This window comes from Podarcis vaucheri (assembly GCF_965113315.1).
Source record: "Podarcis vaucheri genome assembly, chromosome: 16".
Taxonomy (NCBI): domain Eukaryota; kingdom Metazoa; phylum Chordata; class Lepidosauria; order Squamata; family Lacertidae; genus Podarcis; species Podarcis vaucheri.
The window spans coordinates 14,365,872-14,383,618 of NC_138754.1; the positions used below are offsets into that span (position 1 = coordinate 14,365,872).

Consider the following 17,747-nt stretch of genomic DNA (forward strand, 5'->3'; position numbering starts at 1 on the left):
GCTGGCTGGCTGTAGAAAGAGAATAAAAAGAGACCCCTGAAGAGAGTTGGCGGGAATGGAATGGAAAAGGGCATGGCTGGCTAGAACCCTGAATAGGAGTGGCCCGTGCTGCAACATTTTGTTGTATATCCCATAGTTTGAACCTAGAAGCCATTGCCCTCCTTTGTGGAAGTGGGAGTTTCCTATAGAAATCAATGGAGAAATTCAAGATTTTGATGTAGCTTTGTGACTTAGCATGTCCACCCTCAAACAAATGGCAGCCGCAAAGAATGCATTTCATGCTTTTTCTAACTCTGGCCTTTTTCTTTTGTGTAGAGAAAAAAGGATAATTTAGAAAAAACCTTTTCATCATTTTAATAATAGCCTTACCAATGCAAATAAAATATGCTGTCCCTTTGTTTCAGGATGGAAGGCTGAGGTTGACAGGTGCATTATACTTCTAGCGGAGGTTGTGGGTCAGGCTGAGGCTGAGAGGGTAGCTTCCAATAACCTTATGGTGTCGTCCGGTGCTGTTAGACCCATTCTCCACATTGTAGTTGTGGAATTCTCTCCTGCCAAGCACAATTGTTGTTGTTGTTGTTGTTGTTGTTTTATAATGATATTTATTAATGTTTCACAAACAATAAAAACAAATTCCAACATTTAAACTACACAAACAAAACAAATAAAAGATACACAGTAGAAAAACAGCTAATAAAAGAAAAAAGAAAAAATAGAGAATAAAGAATAAGAACAAAGAGAAAAGCCAAAAATCAAAACTAAAAATAGATTAATATTTTCAAATCTTATATTTTCTTCGCTAGTTTCTTGACCTCCTCGCACCTCCCATTTTGTATTCCAGTTCAAATATTAAATTCAGCAAATCCTTACCCTCTAACGTTCATCCTTACCCCATATATTAACCTATTATTATAGATATCCATTTCCAGTTATCAATCCCTATTTACATTTTCTTAAGCATCTCTTTACCAGTACGTCATTTCAAACGTCAAACGTCATTTCAACATTCCTTAATTTTACAGTGCTTCTGCAGGTAATCTTTAAACTTCTTCCAATCTTCCTCATTGTTGTTGTTGTTGTTTTTTGGGGGGTGTCATGTGCTGAAGACTTTACCCTGGCCTTTGACACCTGATATTTTAGGACCTGCCTTGTTCTGTTGATTGTAGTGTGGTTTAGCTGTTTTTTTATGTTGTATTTTTAAAGTTGTGAAGGGTGGCTGAGAAAACGAATACATAAGAAATAATAATAATAATTGGTGGGCTGAGACAGCAGCGTACAGCAACCCCACTGTCATCCCACTCCTCTTACAGGGTTTTGGGGAGGCAGTGATGAGAGAGACAGTAGTTTAGGACAGCCCTGCAATGTGGTCCACAGCAGATCAGAAGAAGCGCTGAGGCTCATTGGTTGGATTGCCAGCCAAACAAAATCCCTCATATGAAAACCCCTTGAGAAGATTGCAAAAAACCCCAACAACAATCTATATATCCCCCTCCTGGAACTTCTGCAAGGTAAACCCAGTACAGTACTCAATTGCATGTAGAAGTTGCATGTTCTGTCATTGACTTGCATGTAGCTGAACTGAAATTTACCGTATATCTCTCTGCTTATCTATCCATCTAACTAACTAATTAACTAACTAACTATATTCAGTGGAGCTTACTTCTGAGTAAAAAATTGCATCTTTTGCTCTTTTTTTGGCGGGACAAGGGGGGACGCATTTGCTGCCATGCCTAATCGCAGTTGCGTTAAAATCTCAACTGATTTCCACGAGTAACTATTTTCTGCTCTGAAACTTGCAAGTCGAGTTGTGCGCCTCTCTAATTTCTTAGCTCTGTGCGGAGGACTGCGGTTGCTATGGGGACGGACGCCATTTTGGGCAGCTTGGTGGCGAAGGAAGGGTGGGGGAAAGGAGAAGCGTTCCCAGAATTCAGCGAGCCTTTGACCTCCGTGACCCAAGATGGCTGCGCCCAGGGCCGCGGAGGAGACGCTTTGAGTGAGTGGAAGGTAAGAGGGGTCAGTGGCTAAAAAGATGCGGGGAGGTTGAACTTGGGGTGACCAACGGGGAGAGCGAGCCTGGAAGTTGCATTAGACCGTTCGCCCATGTAGTCTAGCGTTGCCTGCACTGACTGGCAGCGGCTCTGCAGGGATTGGAGCTTCTGCACGCAGAGACTGTGCTTTGCCACTGAGCTATGGCGCTTCCCCCTAAGAGCAAATTTAGGGGTTTAAATAGACACGCAGGTGAAGCTGCCTCATACAAAGGCCACACCAGACTTTTAAAGCACTGTGACAGCCCTTTAAGAGTCATTGGAACTGGAGTCTTGTAAGGGTGCTGAGAGTTGTTGGGAGGCCTCTGTTCCCCTCGCAGGGCTACAATTGTCAGAGTTCCCTGGGAATAAGAATTGATTGTTAAATACTATATAGAAGGAGTGCATCCCCAGCTGCACTTTAGCCCATGTTTGTGAAGCAGAAGCTGGTTGTTGCTCTGGGTTAATAGCACCTTAATGCAAAGAGGTTACTTTTCTAAATGTGGTATCACTAGAATGATTTCTCACCCCTGACCTTCAGCCTTTCCCTTCCTGAAACTGAGCCAAGGCCCCCACATCCCATAATTCCTCCTAAAAAGTACCCTATTCCTTCAGCTATATTTTCAGAAAATATATCTAGCAGATTCTCAAAGCCCAGCTGCAGCTCTTGTCTCTCCTGATGTCCTCTTTGGGCTCCAGGAAGGGTCTCCTCGTGAGCCATGAGGATTCATGAGCCATCTCCTGCAGTTTTCAGGTTAGAATGTCACAGGCTAGCCAGTTGCACATAAGTGGGGGGGGGGGACACTCGTAGTCAGTGTTAGAAACTCAGGTGTGTAAGCTGGGTGCCAAATGGCACCTTAAACCTAGGTTACGGTTGCCACAACAGAATGTCTGTTCGCCAGGGTGTTGGATTAGATGACTCCTGGGGTCCCTTCTAACACTGCGATTCCATGATCTCGATTAAATTGCTGTACAGTACTGTGGCTTGCTCTTGCAACAATTCACTTGTCCCAGTATGCAAGAAGGAGAAACACACACAATGGAAATGGAAATGGAAATAGAAATTAACTATGGATTAAGGCAGAGGTTTACAAACTGTGGTTGCCAACCTGGCACCCAGAAATCTCCATGGAGTCATAATTGGACCTGCACCAGTAGCAAAATGTGCCTGGCGCCTGGGGAATTCTGATCAATGCCCGTGGTTGGATTTCCAATGTAACAATAGGCTCCAATAGGCTCTGGCTCCACCTCCTGCCGGCCTGCTTTCTGCTTTCAGTCACAAGGGACACCAGCTACCCCAACTTGTCGTTGCATTTCTTCCAGTTTGGGTTAAAGATTACTGATGCTTTAGAGCTGTGGTTCCCAACCCTTTTTTTGGTCATGCCCCACCTAAGCATCTCTAAAATCCTGATGCCCTCCCCACTGTGACATATAATTCTTATTGTTCAAAAAGTGAACTCCTGTTCACGTGTAGGAAGCTTAAAAGGCCATTCACTGTTAATAACTCATTCTTGATTTGCCCCCCTTAAAAATCAAATTGCCCCCCTGTGGTCTGTGTGCCCCACGTTGGGAACCACGGCTTTAGAGTATTGATTCTTATGTGCTGGTTTTTAGATACTTTGATTATACAAATTTAATAAATAATAAAAATAAATAACAATTCCCATCATTCCTGACCTTGGGTCATTCCGACTGGGCTAATGGAAGTTGTAGTCCAAAACATTTGGAGGGCACCAGGTTGGGGAAGATTATCTTATCCTGAGTTCTATATAGTTTTAAGCCATTGTTACTTCTCCTTAGTTGTGAAATTGATGTGCTTTTGGTTTTATATGTGGTTTTTTTGTAATCTGTCCAGAGATGACATTGTCTAGAAATCTTTTTAATAATATTAAATTTGACTTTTTCTAATTCAGATCTAGCCAGAACTTGAATTACGATGTCGAAGATATCCCGTGCTGCTTCTAAAGCAGTACAAAAGGTGGAACCTGGAAATTTGATCCGGTCGATCATCCGAGCTGGGCAGGCTGTTCCTGGACCACCCTTAGGACCTATCCTTGGGCAGGTATGCATGGGAGAGGGTTAGGAGGAAGGGAGGTCTAGCAGAATTGAAGTGTGAGGCTAGATCACTAAGGGAGTTTCATTTGCAAGCGGGCCACAATTTGGGACATAAATTGGCTCCTTTTAAAAAACAATCGTTTTTGCTGTTTTCTTCTCTGCCTTTGATTAAAATCACTGGTATTGATCATAATGAAAATAATGAAGGTGTAGCTAACTGGCTGGAAGGTGGCAATTGAGTGCTTGGGCTTGGATCAACTGAGCAGTTATACTGTTTGGCTTGGAAACCCACTCCCTAGTCCTTCGATTGCATGAACTTGTTGGGATTCTTCTGAACCTTCTCCCCCCCCACCTCCCCCCCATCTGTACCATGGCAGTGAGGTATATATATATATATATATATGCACACAAAAATAGCAGCTAAGTCTTGAAACGCTGGGCAATGTGTTCTGGAGGCCCTGCTGTTAAACCCCAGATGTGTGTAGAAGTTGATTGCCCTTGTTCACTGGTAAGAGTGGGCAGGGGGGAAGAACACTCTTGACATGCTTAGAGGCACTCTCTTCTTTATTGCTTCACGTTCTGGAGCTGAACCCCCAGCTCAGATACAATCCTTATCCAATCGTAAGCAAAATAGAGTGAATCACAGCCATGTAGTTTGGTTAGTCATTTTGCTAAGCTGCTTTTCTTAAGCTAAGGGACATGGAAGTGGTGATTTCCTTTAAGAAACTGTTTTGGCAATTTTGAGAATAGAAGATAGAAATGAAGCTGGCTGCAAGAGCGAAAAAACTTTCCCACTCCCTCGGCAGCAGGATTGTGTCTCCCAGACCTCCTTTGTAGTACGAAGAAGCACACGTTGTGAGATTTGATTTCTAAGGACACATGTGACAAAACTTAACTCTGCTGTTTCTGAGCTTATGGGGTGCAGATCAATTACTGTAACAAAATTAGGAACCCAAGACATAAGAGCAGATCCTAGTTCTTCTGTGCCCATTATGCTCAGGTGACTGAAGGTGCCTCCATATGTGGATGATTTAGCAGCAGCTGATCATTGCCGTTCTGCTTTAACCCAGAACCTGAACAGTATCTAATTCCAGACTTCTGGAATCCAAACAAAATACTGTAGTCCAAGCGAGCAGTCCTTGTATCCCAGTCCCATATATTATGGAGGAGGCCATTTGTATTGGGGCCATGGTGTGTGTATTGGGTTGGGGGGAGGTTAAGTATTCCCACCCCACCATTAGCTGCACTCTCCTGCTGCAAAGGAGGGGAGTGGGGACTGATACAAAGGCAACAATATTTGGAGAGGGAGGAGGAGCTAAAGTGACGGCAGTGATTCTTAGACAGGAGAGGCAGACCATAGAGAAGGACATTTCTCGAGCACAATCTGTACAGGGCATTATTGACCTGTCTAGGCTGCAACAGCTGGGTTATCTACACCTGAGGAAAATAGTGTGTAGCATCCATTTTTATGTTTAAATGGGATTTTCTGAGCTGGGGTAGAGGGGAGGAAGTTGAATAGGGAAAACATGAGATGAGGGTGTTTTGGTTGTGTAGATGCCCTGCAAAAAGTGTGTCAATGAAGTGTGGCTTTCTCACAGCAAATGACCAGTGTAGAGGCAGCCTCCCCCTATGAAGGTTCTGTTGTTACACTCTTGCTGATACACCCAGTGCCCTTTTGGCCCTCTGTTCCCAGTGAGGGCACCCAAGAGAAAAGTGAGGCTGTTTGCCAGACAGCATCACAGAAAAGGTATCTCACAGTCCACCCCAGACAGACTTGAGCTGTATGTGCTGACCTGTTCTGAGTCCTCTGGAAGTGGAGGGACCAGTGGTGGCTGGTGGCGCTCTTGGGGAACGTTGAGTAGTGTGCCTGCAGTGCTCTGACCCTTGGCTTTTAAGATGGCAGTGTCTGTGGAGCTGGTGACTGGTGGTTTGGACGCAGCAGTGGAACTGTTCTTCTGTAGCCTGCGGCTGTCTGTAGGAGACTTCAGCCATTGCTTGCTGTGGTTCACCTGGGCTGTGTCTGTAGGGCATGCCAGCCGTGGCCTGAGCACACTTGCAAACCCTGTCAGGTGTCAGGTGCCCATGGTGTGTTTCATATGTGTTTCTACGGAGCTGCTCATCCATTGGCTGAGTATGTCCAAGGCCCCGGCTGCCTCGGATGTGGCTGTGGCCTGTTTCCCTCCTGCCCCGAGTGCTTCTGTGGTGCTGGAGGGCAGCGCAGCACTTTAGCGCAATGGCCAAGAAGTTCTTCCCCATGAAGATGGAGGAGATGCGCTGGTCATGGCAGAGGAGCAGCAGCCCTCCGCGGATGAAGATGGTGGCCACGTTGACGCTGGCCAGACTCAGGAGTGGGTAGAGTGCGCCAGGGCGAGGGCCCTGCACCCCCAGCTCATTTAGCGAGACGCAAGGGAGAATCAGCAGGAGGCCATAGCAGTAGAAGAAGGTCAGGCCCTCAGCCCACAGGGGGAGCACCCGCCGCTGCGGCTCCCACAGGCTGGCCTGAATCTCCAGCACATCCAGCAGGTCCAACACCACCCAAAAGAGGCGCCCGCGCAGTTCGTCTTTCTTCCGGAAGCTGGCGGAGGCCTGGGCCACCAGCTCAGTGGCTCCAAGGACCGTGTAAAGGGCAGGGATGCAGATGGAGAGCAGGAGGGTCAGGGTGCGCCGGGCCAGCGGGTCAGGCGCCCGCCCCTCGGTTGCGTAGTGCTGGTAGACGAAGTAGAGCTTGATCTCCAGCGCAAAGGCAAAGAGAAACCACAGCACCATGGCGTAGCCTCGCTGGGCCGGCCTCACCTCGCTGCCGACCCACATGGTCGCGTAGCGCAGCACAAGCAAGAAGAAGAGATCCCCAGCCAGGGCAAGGGCACCAACTCCCAGGCGCCTGGCCCCTGTGCTCTGCTCCACCAGGTAGACGTCCATCGCCCCCATGGTGCAGACGATGACCACAGCTGCCACGCAGGTGTGTGGGATGTTGGGGGCCTGCTGCTCCATGGTGCCTTTTTTTGGGGGGGGGAGGGGAGAAAGAGGAGAGCATACAATGAAGGAAATTAAGAAGGAAGGGGGGGCATTTTCTGAGGATCTTGCTTTCTCATCTGAAAGGAGTGATAAAGAGAGAGCTCTGGAACATTGGAAACTGTCTTGTAATGAGTCAGACCCTGTGATCCCATCTAGCTGGTACTGCGTGCACTGACTGGCAGTGGCATTCCAGCATTTCAGACAGGATTCTCTCCCAGCCCTGCCAGGAGAAGCTGGGGATCAATCCTGGGACCTTTTGCATGCAAAGCAAACTGAGCTTCAACGCTTCCAAAACTATGCATTTAATCAAATAAATGGTGGGGGGGGGACTTGGTTGTGGCCTATTTTTAATTAATTAATTAAATTTCTATTTTATTTTTAATTTGCCCATCAGTAAATATTTCCTTGGTGGCATATAAGCAAAACAATGCTCCAAAAAAAAAAAAAAAGGGAAAAAGGAAAATAACACAGTTAAAAATGAACAGCAGTTTTGTTAACGATAGAGATAGCGTAAAAAACCTCAAACTGAAAACACTATTAAAAAGCCTCTAGGTGAATAAAAAAAAAGGTATTTGCAACCACTGAAAAGGCTATAGAGGAGGCATACATGAGAAGAGGCAAATCTTCTAGGGATGTGTAGGTAAAACCAACGTCATCAGGGCTTGCTGGGGCCTTCTGGCTTCAGTGTCGCGGTCAGGCTGGGGCTGAAGCCTATTCACATGAGCTGCAAAGAACAGCAATGGGGGTAGCGGGCATATAAATAAAATTGCTTTGCTCCACTTACTTTGTGACTCGTGCCAGCCTGTAGAAAAGGTCACTCTTGCTTCTGCACAGTTGAACTGCCTAGTTGGGGGTGCCTTCTTCATGCCCTGTCAGTATCCGTTATCGGAAAGCTGAAGCAACCGCCTTTGTCTTAAAACGCCAGATTGCTGATCCCATCTGATCACTGGAAACGCCATGACTGTGGACTTTGAAGCCGGGTTGGGGGGGGGGGACCTGCAAAGACCCATTGGTTTAAAACCTCCAATCGCCTTTTCCCTGGTCAGTTCTCCTGAAAGCCCACCTCTTCTTTCGCTTCATCCCAAACCAGACCTGAGACATTTGGGCTTTGAACCAGGAAGCCCCTCCTTCAAAACACGTCTGGACCATGAACTTCCTAGGCGGCCTTAGCGAAGCCCCTCTCAGTCTCTCTCTCCCCCCCCCCCCCAGTCTGCAATATGAGGATAAGAATGCAGGCCTACTTTTCAGGGTTGTTGCAAGGATTAAATGCATACAGGCAATGTGTGTAACGCCCTTTGGGTATTCTTTAAAAAGCTATATAATATGTGCTGCCAACATTAATAGAGTCTGAGCTTGTGTCACTTGAGAGGGGGCCTTTTCGATTATGCCTCCCCCTGCTCCTCTGGAGGTCTCCCTGCAATCGTTAACATCCTTACGCCATCAGGTTAAAAACTTAACCTTTTCTCCTAGACATTTGATGGATTTTGAAGATTTTGCTGTCTATTTATGGTATGCGTTTTGCTGCCGTTTTATTGGTCTGTTTTATAGATTGTTGTAATTGCACTGTAATGCATTGTTCTTTTTTATTTTATGGTTAATGTATGTTATGCTCTTCAAGTTTTTGCAAGTGGCTTGGATAGTCTTTCTGTGGCAAGCGGCTGGTACGAATTCAGAAAAAAACAATAGAGTATTGTGGCACGTTAAACACTAACAAATTTATGAATGCACTAACTTTCATGGACTGTGGTTTATGAAAACCTTTGCTGTAATAAATTTGTTGGGTCTCTTAAGGTGCCACAATACTTGTTGGTTTTGCTGCAACAGGCTGACACAGTCTCTTTGACTAGCATTAGGTACAACCTGTTAATTCTGCATTTGGGTAAAGGTGTGTTTTTCTTTAGTCCTGAATCTACTGCTAATCAATTTTACTGGATCATCCCAGGTTTTAATGTGAAACAGGCAAATTCCGCTCCACCAACTTTCTACTGCACATGAGTCACAGTTTTTAAAAACCTCAGCTCACCTTTCTCTTAACCATCTCTTTTTTCAAACTAAAAAGCCTCAAATGTTGTAACATCTCCTCCTAGTGCAGTTGCTGTCCAGCTCCCTGATAATTTTTGTTGCCCTTGTTTTCTGCACCTTTCCCAGCTCTGCATTATCCCTTTTTGTTCCCCGTGTGGCTGCACCATGGATTTCTGTAAAGGCATTGCAGTGCAATCAGTCTTACTTCCAGCCCTTTCCCTAATACAGTAATCACAGCCGTGGGACTTGCCTCTTTCAGTACTGGCATGAAGCATTATTTATGAATTAATATTGATAATGAACCCTTCCTTAAATTTATTGTCACTTGGATGCCCGCATGGAGATTTTGTGCTGAGCACATCCAACGGGCTTAAATTTGAACCAGCAGTCAAGCTGACTGAAGTTGCAATTAAGGAGAGGCTGCCCCTGCCCATGTGCAGAGTATGCATTTAGACATCTAGGACAAGAGTGGGGAAGAATTTCCAGGTCAGAGTGCATAGCATCCAGACAGCTTGAGCACCCTGCCCCCAACACCTGGCCCACAAATCTTCCCCACAGGGTTACAGCCACCACATAGATCATCACAGCACAGCAATGACTCAGTATGGACAGTTTTATGCTAACTCTGGACCAATGCAGAAGTGGAGCAACAGAAGTAGATGCACAAAACTAAACCTCTCTGCAGTCAGACAAACTTATCCACTACAACCCCAAGATCTTATTCTGGGTCAGTTCAGACACAGTTCCCTGTCCATTCCCCCCAACCCCCAGTAATCCCCACAAAACTGAGACATTCCTTCCTCCCACCCCTGAATTACCATACAAATCCTCAGCCTTCTTGAAAGGACAAGGCGCTGGGATTTGGGACCCCCTCTGCCTGCTCAACTTGCTCAGACCAAGGTTTTCAGGAGCATGAAGGCTGTAGGAAGAGGCTTCAGAACAAGCAGGAGTGCAGAAGCCAAGGCCTGCATGGAGGCACCATTTGCCCAGTGAGGAGAGAGAGAGAGAGCTGCTATGTACATACTCAGAGGCACTCTTTCTCCTGCTCAGATATCCTCAGGTGCATACCAGACAGGACTGGGAGGGAATGGGGTCTTCCCCAGTTGTGAGTGAAATTCCCCCACCCAAGGAGTTGGGAACCACTTTGTGTACAGAGATAACAGGGAGGTATCCTGATTCTTGGATTTATTTGGTTTTTATTAGACGGGGGAGCCTTGTAGAAAGTGTGCATGTGTGTCTGTTTTTGTGTGTCTGTTTGTGCATTATGCCGGAGGAATCTCCGTCCTCTAGATTGGGGGTGTCGAGGGGAGGGACCTACGTATTTGCCGGACAAGTGCATGGGAGGTGTGTGTGTGTGTGTCTGCTTGACTGTGTCCCTGTTCAGCCTTCCTGTTTTTGCCGCTGGGAGGGAGGGTGGGCTGTTGAGTCCTTGCCGTTCACATCCTCCCCCTTCCCCCCCCCCTCAGCTCTACAGTTGCTCCTTGTGCCAAAGGAAACGCACACAGGATATCCTGGTTCGGCCCCCTCCCCACTGCTCGCGGGCGGGGGTGGGGGATCTCTGGCACATCCTCCCCTCCTCCCTTCTTCCAATACCTGCAGGGATCCGGCAGCGTGTGCTTCTACCTACCTCTCCCGATGTGCTCAGAGCAAGGCAGAGACAGGGTGAGGCGGTCTGTTCTCCCTCAAGGAGGAGGAGGAGGAGGAGGATCCCTGTGTGTGCGGCTCCCCACCCCCAGCCTGCTCTTGGACGGAGGATTTAAACACACACGTACACACAAAACTCCCTCGTTTCGCCATCGCCGTCATTCAGTTTTTCTTGCCCATTCAAAGGGCCATGGCTGTGGGACTGTTTCCAAGTGGTTTTCATTGGAGCCTTCATTCAAGTCTGGCACAATTGAAGTAACCGTCGAGGGGCGGGGAGTTCCTCTGAGCATATGCTGAGTGCCTCTTCGGTCCCAGGGGCAGGTGATTCACTCAGCCGCAGGTCTGGGTGTGCTCAGCACCCGGGCAGGAGGAAACCACTTGAGAAAAAGCCCCCTCGCCCCTCCAACTTTGCCACCTTGAGTGGGATAGATGTGTAAGAAATGACTCTGTCCATCCAGGATTAAAGGAGGCAGCTGGTTCCAAACCAGAAGGGTTAATTAACATCCAAGCAGCTTGAGACTCAGCACCACTCTTTAGAAATAGACTGCTGTGCTGCACCTCTTTTCTGGAGCAGCGCTGGAGCAGAAACTAGCCTGCTGTAGAGTGGTGAAATTTGCATTCCCTCCCCCTCCATTCTCTTTTTCCTCTGAGCCTGCCCACTATTGGCCACATGGTCCCTGGAAGCTTTCCCTTGGGCTGAACAAGGGATTCCTCCACCATCATCACCCCCACTGTTACCTCCCCCGCCAAGCTTAGACAGGGCAGCTATAGGAGAGTTTGCCCCTTCTGGGGAAAGGCTTGGGAGCTGAGTCCTGAAATCCTTCTAGCACCCAGAAAAAGGAAGATTGGGTAGAGACACAATAGCAGGCTTCAAATAGCTGAAGGGCTGTCACTCACAAGATGGGACAGACTTGATTCTGGCCCAGACAGCAGGATTAGAAGCAATGGAGGGGCGGGAATGCCAGGGAGCAGATTTCAGCTGCTTGTGATACATGCTGTTCAGTAGTGGAACAGGCCACCTGGGGATGTGGTGGGCACTTACTTTCCAGGAGGCAATTCAGCTGAGAGCAGATTGCCTTCTCCCAGGAATGCTGTGGTTGCATCCTGAATTCTTCCTGATCCTGCAAAGTGTTGGATTAGCTGCCCTCTGAATTTCCTTGTAATCTCACTTTGTGTGATTCCTGTCTCTTATCCCCCTCCAGAGAGGCATCTCCATTGGGCAATTCTGCAAGGATTTCAATGAACGCACAAAGGACATCAAGGAAGGGATCCCTCTGCCCACACGCATCATTGTACGGGTGAGAAGAACATAATTTACCTATTTATTTAGAGGCAGGGCTGGAAACATCTTGCAGGCAGATGTCTGTCTTGAACCTTGAGTGCCTGGGCCCTAGAGTTCAAATACGTCTGTGTGCGGCTTGCTCTGGAGGATCCCAGGTCATGTGCCAACCACTTTTGACGTCTTACACAGAACCAGATCCTTGGCCCATGTTGTATACAGTGACTGGTGGTAGCTCTCCTGAGACATGTGCTGTACCACTGAGTTACTAATAATAATGGATGTGGTAGTCCAGAACATCTGGAGGGCCCCACGCCTGGTTTGCACCTCATTTTTGTGTTTGCGCCTTTGCCAGAGATCTCTGAGGCATGGCTGGCTTAACTCTCTTCCCTTTTCCCTGTACTCCTTTTTGCAGCCTGACCGATCGTACGAGCTTCAGATAAACAAGCCAACAGCCACGTATTTTCTGCTGTCGGCGGCTGGCATAGAAAAGGGAGCAACAAATCCTGGTGAGAGACACAACCAGGGAGGGAAGCTGCTGGGTAGGGTGAGGGTCCAGAGGCAAAGCGCTGGGAGAGAATGGCAGAAAGGAGCCACCTGGGCACCAGAGCTGGGGGGGGGGCGGGGACACGGGACCAGCAGCCCTGCGTCGGGCCCGGCAATGTTGTCACCAGTGGCTTCTGGGTTGGGATTGGTTTTACCACCTGTTTGTCAAGGCTCAAATCACTTAAGTACAGTGGAACCTTGCTTCCCAAATGGCTTAGTTGCCAAACAAATCGGCTCTCTTAACGCCGCAAACCCAGAAGTGAGTGTTCTGGTTTGCAGGTGTTTTTCGGACACTCCTGCAGCCAATTGGAAGCCATGCCTTGGTTTCCGAACGGTTTTGGGAGTCTTCTAATGCTCTGCAGGATGTTTTTTCCATTTGTTGTTTTTGCTGTGACAATCTAGCACAGCCTCTGGAGTTACCACTAAGTACATGCCCCACATTAGAACAGGTTCAAAATTGTGTTGGGGGAGGCATAAGCCTTGGAGTTTGAATATTTTGAGTTCAAATGAATTCCCCCCCCCCTCTCATGTGCATGATAAAGCACATGGCTAAAAATGTTGGGAGTTTTGAGGTGTGCTGGGATTTCCTCCTCTTGGGCTTTGGTAGCAAACCTCCAATTGGCTCTTCCTGGCTTTAAGACCCTCTCTTTGCTGTGCTGCAGGGCACGAGGTGGCAGGAATGGTGACCTTGAAGCACTTGTATGAAATCGCCCTGGTGAAGTCTCAGGACCCGAACTTCGTGCTCCGCGACACACCACTCGAGAAGGTCGTCCAGTCACTCATGGGGACTGCCCGGTCGCTGGGCATTAAGGTGGTGAAAGAGTAAGTGACTGGTGCCCATGGGAATCAGTGGCTGAAGAGCACAGACCTTGGGAAGAATCCACGAGGCAGCGGACAAGCAGACTCTGGTTGCAGTTTGCATACAACGATAAACCAGGCTTCTCAGTTTATTGAATGAGCAGGGGGCTGGTCCATGTTATCTTCCCAGTTTTCTCCACCCTTGGGGCAGGCAGGAGTAGGAAACTGGGAAGCCTCAGCTTCCTGTTCTGCCCAAAAGAGGGGCCATAGTTTCTTGCTTCCTTAACAGCTTGGGATCAGTTTACTTAAGGGATCTCCCCACCACCCCAGTTGGATCACTTTGATCTGCAGAACTTGCAATTTGACTAAAGCCACACCATCCCAGTCCACATTTGCAGGGATTTGACCCTTTCATGTGGCAGCACATTTGCTGTGGAACTCTGTGCCTATTGACATTAGGCGGTTGCTCTCACTATATTGTTTTGTCGTTGCTCTGTTTATAATTCACCTTTTCTATCCCCACAACAAGCCTGTGAAGTAGGACGGCTGCTGCAAACGTCTTCCGGCAAGCCCACCCAGGCATTTTCCTTAGCTACCTCTATTTGTTTCAAAAGGTTTTATTGATTTCATCTGTGTTTTGGTGACAATGGTTTTGTGCCTATTTATTTTTTGATTCGTTTGTGGATTTCGGCCCCTTTTGAGCTACAGTGGGAGAGCTCTCTGATCGATTGGTTGACCAATCTTCTAAACAAATAGCAAGCCAACAACAAATGGTGGCTTCAGATGGGCTGGTGCTTATTCAGAAAGTATGGATCACGGTCATGTGTTAATGTAGCCTCTGCTTCCTGGCCTGGTGTTTTTTTTTTTGGGGGGGGGGTTAGGTGGTGGTGGGAAGAGAGAATATTGGGGGGGGGGGACAATAACTGAAATTTGGTGACCTGAGGAGGTGACCCTCGATGCCATCGTAAGGAGAGGCTGTTGGTGGGAACCAGGATACAACAGACAGCCAAAGTAACTTGCCAGGTGGGAAGGGGTTTCCTGGCAGGTGAGTCACTGTTGCTTGCCCAGGAGGGGCAAGGCAGCAGAGAGGTGGACATAGCACTGCCCTCCCTGCTGCTTCACCCTTCTCTCTCCCTGTAAGCAACAGTGACCTTCTTCCCAGAAAGCTGGTCGAGCAGCCCTGCCCCACCTGGTGAGCTCCACCTGAGCAGCAAACCCTGTGAAGCAGCAGATAAAGGTGTGGGGCAGAACTGGAAATGGGGCAGATAGGCTTGGCGTGAAGCAAGGAGGTGCAATTCTCTTTCTTCTTCCCCCTCCTCTAGACTTGATGCAGAGGAATACGCTGCTTTCCTGAAGGAGCGCGAAGAGTTATTGGCAGCTCAGGCTGAAGCAAAGGAAGCTGAACTGGCAGCTGCAAAGAAGAAATGAGCACCAGCTCCCTCCATTTGGGCACACTGAGATTCAGATCCCCAGAGTGCTTGGAGTGCGAATGGCGCCGGCTTCACTTGTCCTGTCTGCTGTGCGCTGGGAGCTAAGTCTGCCCAGTGACTGGTCTGGTGATGCCTTGCTGAAGAAGACAGGGAGGAAGGCGAGAGGTCCATGGCTTCTGGTCAGGGCTGGCCTGACACTGGAACTCCCACTGTAATTATTGTCGGTCCCTTTTCAGTAAATGATTTCTTTTTTAAAAAATAATCTCACACTTTCCCTCTGTGTCTTCGAATGTCTGTGCTGTGTTATCTTTCCGATCCCTGAATCTTTTAAAAAGTTGTTTAATAAGACGTATTTCCTGCTTAATCACGAAAAACTGAGTAAATACACACTCATTAAAAATAATGAATCTAGGTTCATTTGAAAAACACAAATAAACTTGGAAGATGGAAGGAAACAAGTTGACCTAAAATTTATCAAGAAACGAATCGGAGCAAAAGTCTAAAACAAATATACATAATAAAATAAAATCACATGCTAAAGTTAAAAATCTCGGCGGGCTTGCCTACACAAAATAGTTTTTAGCAGGTGTTGAAAACAATATAGCAAAGGTGCCTTCCTAATATCAGTTGGCAGGGAGTTCCAGAGAGCAGGTGCTGTCATATAGTGAGGAGCTGATTCCTTGCAGATGGGGAACAAACATTACATGGCACTTGCAGAAGCGCCAGTTCCACAGGTTGAGATGGTTACGTGGACACATATAACTTGTCATTCAAAGAAGGAGTAATACATCAAACATTAAAAAACTTCCCTGAACGGGGCTGCTTTCAGGTGTCTTCTAAAAGTCATATAGTTGTTTATTTCCTTGACATCTGATGGGAGGGCATTCCACAGGGTGGGCGCCACTACCGAGAAAGCCCTCTTCCTGGTTCCTTATAACCTCACTTTTCGCAGTGAGGGAACCGCCAGAAGGCCCTCGGAGATGAATCATCACCCCCCCCCCCAGCTGAACAAAAGGGATGGAGACGCTCCTTCATGTATACTGGGCCATTTAGGGCTTTAAAGGTCAGCACCAACTTTTTGAATTGTGCTCGGAAACTTTAATTTGAGGCTTCTTCCCAAACAAAAGTTATCCTCTCCCCATGGCTCCTCCCTATGGTTTTAAAGGGATTCTCCTAACCCTGTTATAATGAAATTGCTATATAGAGTATCCAGCAGGTGTCAGGGCTGAGCCGTACCTCATCTTTTTTGAGCCCTTTCAATTCACCCATGCCAGCATCCCTCTCACTTCATTCAGGCCTCTGTGGTGCTTTGTGGAAACTACCGCAAATCTCAGCACCTCTCCTATTAAAAATAATAATAATGAACAGTGCATTTTTTATAGGCTTCTGCCCCAGCCTCCCCCAATAGGGTGCCATCCTGCAACAGCCACACACATTCCTGTTGTTTTGCATCCAGGAATGATGGGCTGCATCTCCCTCGCTGGTACCCAGAATTTCCATAGCAACGAGTGATACTGCTCAGGGCACCACCTTTGTGCTACTAGGGCTGCTTGGGTGGCAGAGGATTGCATCAGAGGGGAAGGAGGGAGGCAGGAAAGAGAGGTGTAGGCATCATTGCTTGGGGCAGCGGATCAAATTGGGAGCTTTCTTGGGGAAATGGGGAGAGGGTGCCATTCACAGGACCCCAACCTCCTGAAATGGAAGACGCTTTGAGCAAAAAGCCTGCCGTCTTGCAGAGATCCCCTCTTTCAACTCCCCCTGCATGTTAGCCAATGCACTACAAATGATTTCCCCAACAGATGATGGCAACATACCACCAAGCTCAGCCACATGGGGGATATAGAAGTTGACCACTGACTCTCAGAATCACACACCCCATCTTCAAAGGCTTTTTGGTTTCTTGTGCACTTTGCCCCATTCCAGTCACGGAAACCAACACTACCCCTTTATTCTAAGAAGGTACATCCTTCATAAGCTAAAGTTGGGCTCTCCATTTCCCCACCCCCTCACTCCTGGCTAAACTTTTATACCTTGAGCAACAGTGAGATAGGCAGAAGTTTGGTAGGTACTATAGTGGCGACCAGTTTCACCTGTTGCCTGTCCTGCCATTAAAAAGGCACAAGAAAGGAGATTCCAGAAAGGGAGAACTTTCCGACAGTAGGAGCTGTTTGACACTGGAATGGACTTCCTCCGGAGGTGGTAGACTCTCCTTCATTGGAGGTTTTTAAGCAAAGGTTGGGTGGCCATCTGTCATGGATGCTTTAGTTGAGAATTTGTCTAATCTTTTACATTCTCCAAGTTAGTGGCCAATGATGCAGCCTGTGGAAGGGAATTTCACAATTTAGCTGTTCGCCGTGGTTTTGACACATGCCAGTGCAGTCAAAATGACAACCAGTAATACTTCAGAGGTGCTGAAGGGAGAAAAAGAGGGTGGGAAGATCATGGCAGTTCTTGGAAGAGCTTTCTCACTCTAAGAGCTGTTTGGCAGTGGAATGGACTTTCTTGGAAGGTGGTGGACTCGCCTTCGTTGAAGGTTTTTAAGCAGAGGTTGGATAGCCATCTGTCGGGGATTTTGTTGTTACAATTTCTGCATTGCAGGGGGTTGGACTAGATGACATTTGCGGATCCCTTCTAGCTCTGTTATTCTACACTTGTTTTAAACTATATCCTGTTCTTCTACCAATATGCATCCAGAGTGTCTTGCAAAATAGAAGTGGGGACCACCAATAATGAAGGATAAGCATTTTATGAACAGCAGAATGAAAACAAACAAACCCACCAGGAATTAAAATAATGGAAAACAGTAGCAGAGCCTCTCTCTTCCTGGGACACTTAAGTAACTGATACTCAGTGGCTACTGGCTCCCACAGTGGGGGGCAGAACAGAGCCATTGCAGCTGGAAGAGTCAGATTGGCAATAGTTGAGATTCCGAAA

The 17,747-nt window shown here is 47.5% G+C and overlaps 2 protein-coding genes across 4 annotated transcripts; one reads left to right on the top strand and one right to left on the bottom strand.

Annotated features, from left to right (window-relative positions):
• The first annotated feature begins 1,854 nt into the window (after positions 1–1,854).
• Positions 1,855–15,075, top strand: MRPL11 (mitochondrial ribosomal protein L11). Of its 2 annotated transcripts, none has more exons than XM_082202855.1 (6): positions 1,855–2,004; positions 3,938–4,086; positions 11,963–12,058; positions 12,455–12,548; positions 13,248–13,407; positions 14,706–15,075. In XM_082202855.1, the coding sequence occupies exons 2-6, from the start codon at positions 3,961–3,963 to the stop codon at positions 14,809–14,811; spliced, it is 582 nt and encodes a 193-aa protein (XP_082058981.1). In that variant the 5' UTR covers positions 1,855–2,004; positions 3,938–3,960; the 3' UTR covers positions 14,812–15,075. The 2 variants fall into 2 exon arrangements, with proteins under 2 accessions (XP_082058981.1, XP_082058982.1); XM_082202856.1 differs by having other exon boundaries at positions 1,908–1,993.
• Positions 4,626–11,956, bottom strand: LOC309520854 (transmembrane protein 121-like). 2 transcript variants are annotated; one of them, XM_082202800.1, is made up of 3 exons: positions 10,744–11,956; positions 7,702–7,818; positions 4,626–7,075 (listed from the first exon to the last, which is right to left on the bottom strand). In XM_082202800.1, the coding sequence occupies exon 3, from the start codon at positions 7,068–7,070 to the stop codon at positions 5,832–5,834; it is 1,239 nt and encodes a 412-aa protein (XP_082058926.1). In that variant the 5' UTR covers positions 7,071–7,075; positions 7,702–7,818; positions 10,744–11,956; the 3' UTR covers positions 4,626–5,831. The 2 variants fall into 2 exon arrangements, with proteins under 2 accessions (XP_082058926.1, XP_082058925.1); XM_082202799.1 differs by lacking the exon at positions 7,702–7,818 and adding an exon at positions 7,879–8,090.
• Positions 15,076–17,747: the final 2,672 nt, after the last annotated feature.

Excerpts from the sequence above, each read along its gene's own strand:
- LOC309520854 (XM_082202799.1), bottom strand. The coding sequence starts at position 7,960 with ATGAAGAAGGCACCCCCAACTAGGCAGTTCAACTGTGCAGAAGCAAGA. Across the intron at positions 7,076-7,878 it reads AGGCTGGCACGAGTCACAAA|GCACCATGGAGCAGCAGGCC; the intron begins GTAAGTGGAGCA and ends CCCCAAAAAAAG.
- MRPL11 (XM_082202855.1), top strand. The coding sequence starts at position 3,961 with ATGTCGAAGATATCCCGTGCTGCTTCTAAAGCAGTACAAAAGGTGGAA. Across the intron at positions 4,087-11,962 it reads TAGGACCTATCCTTGGGCAG|AGAGGCATCTCCATTGGGCA; the intron begins GTATGCATGGGA and ends ATCCCCCTCCAG. Across the intron at positions 13,408-14,705 it reads GGCATTAAGGTGGTGAAAGA|ACTTGATGCAGAGGAATACG; the intron begins GTAAGTGACTGG and ends CCCCTCCTCTAG.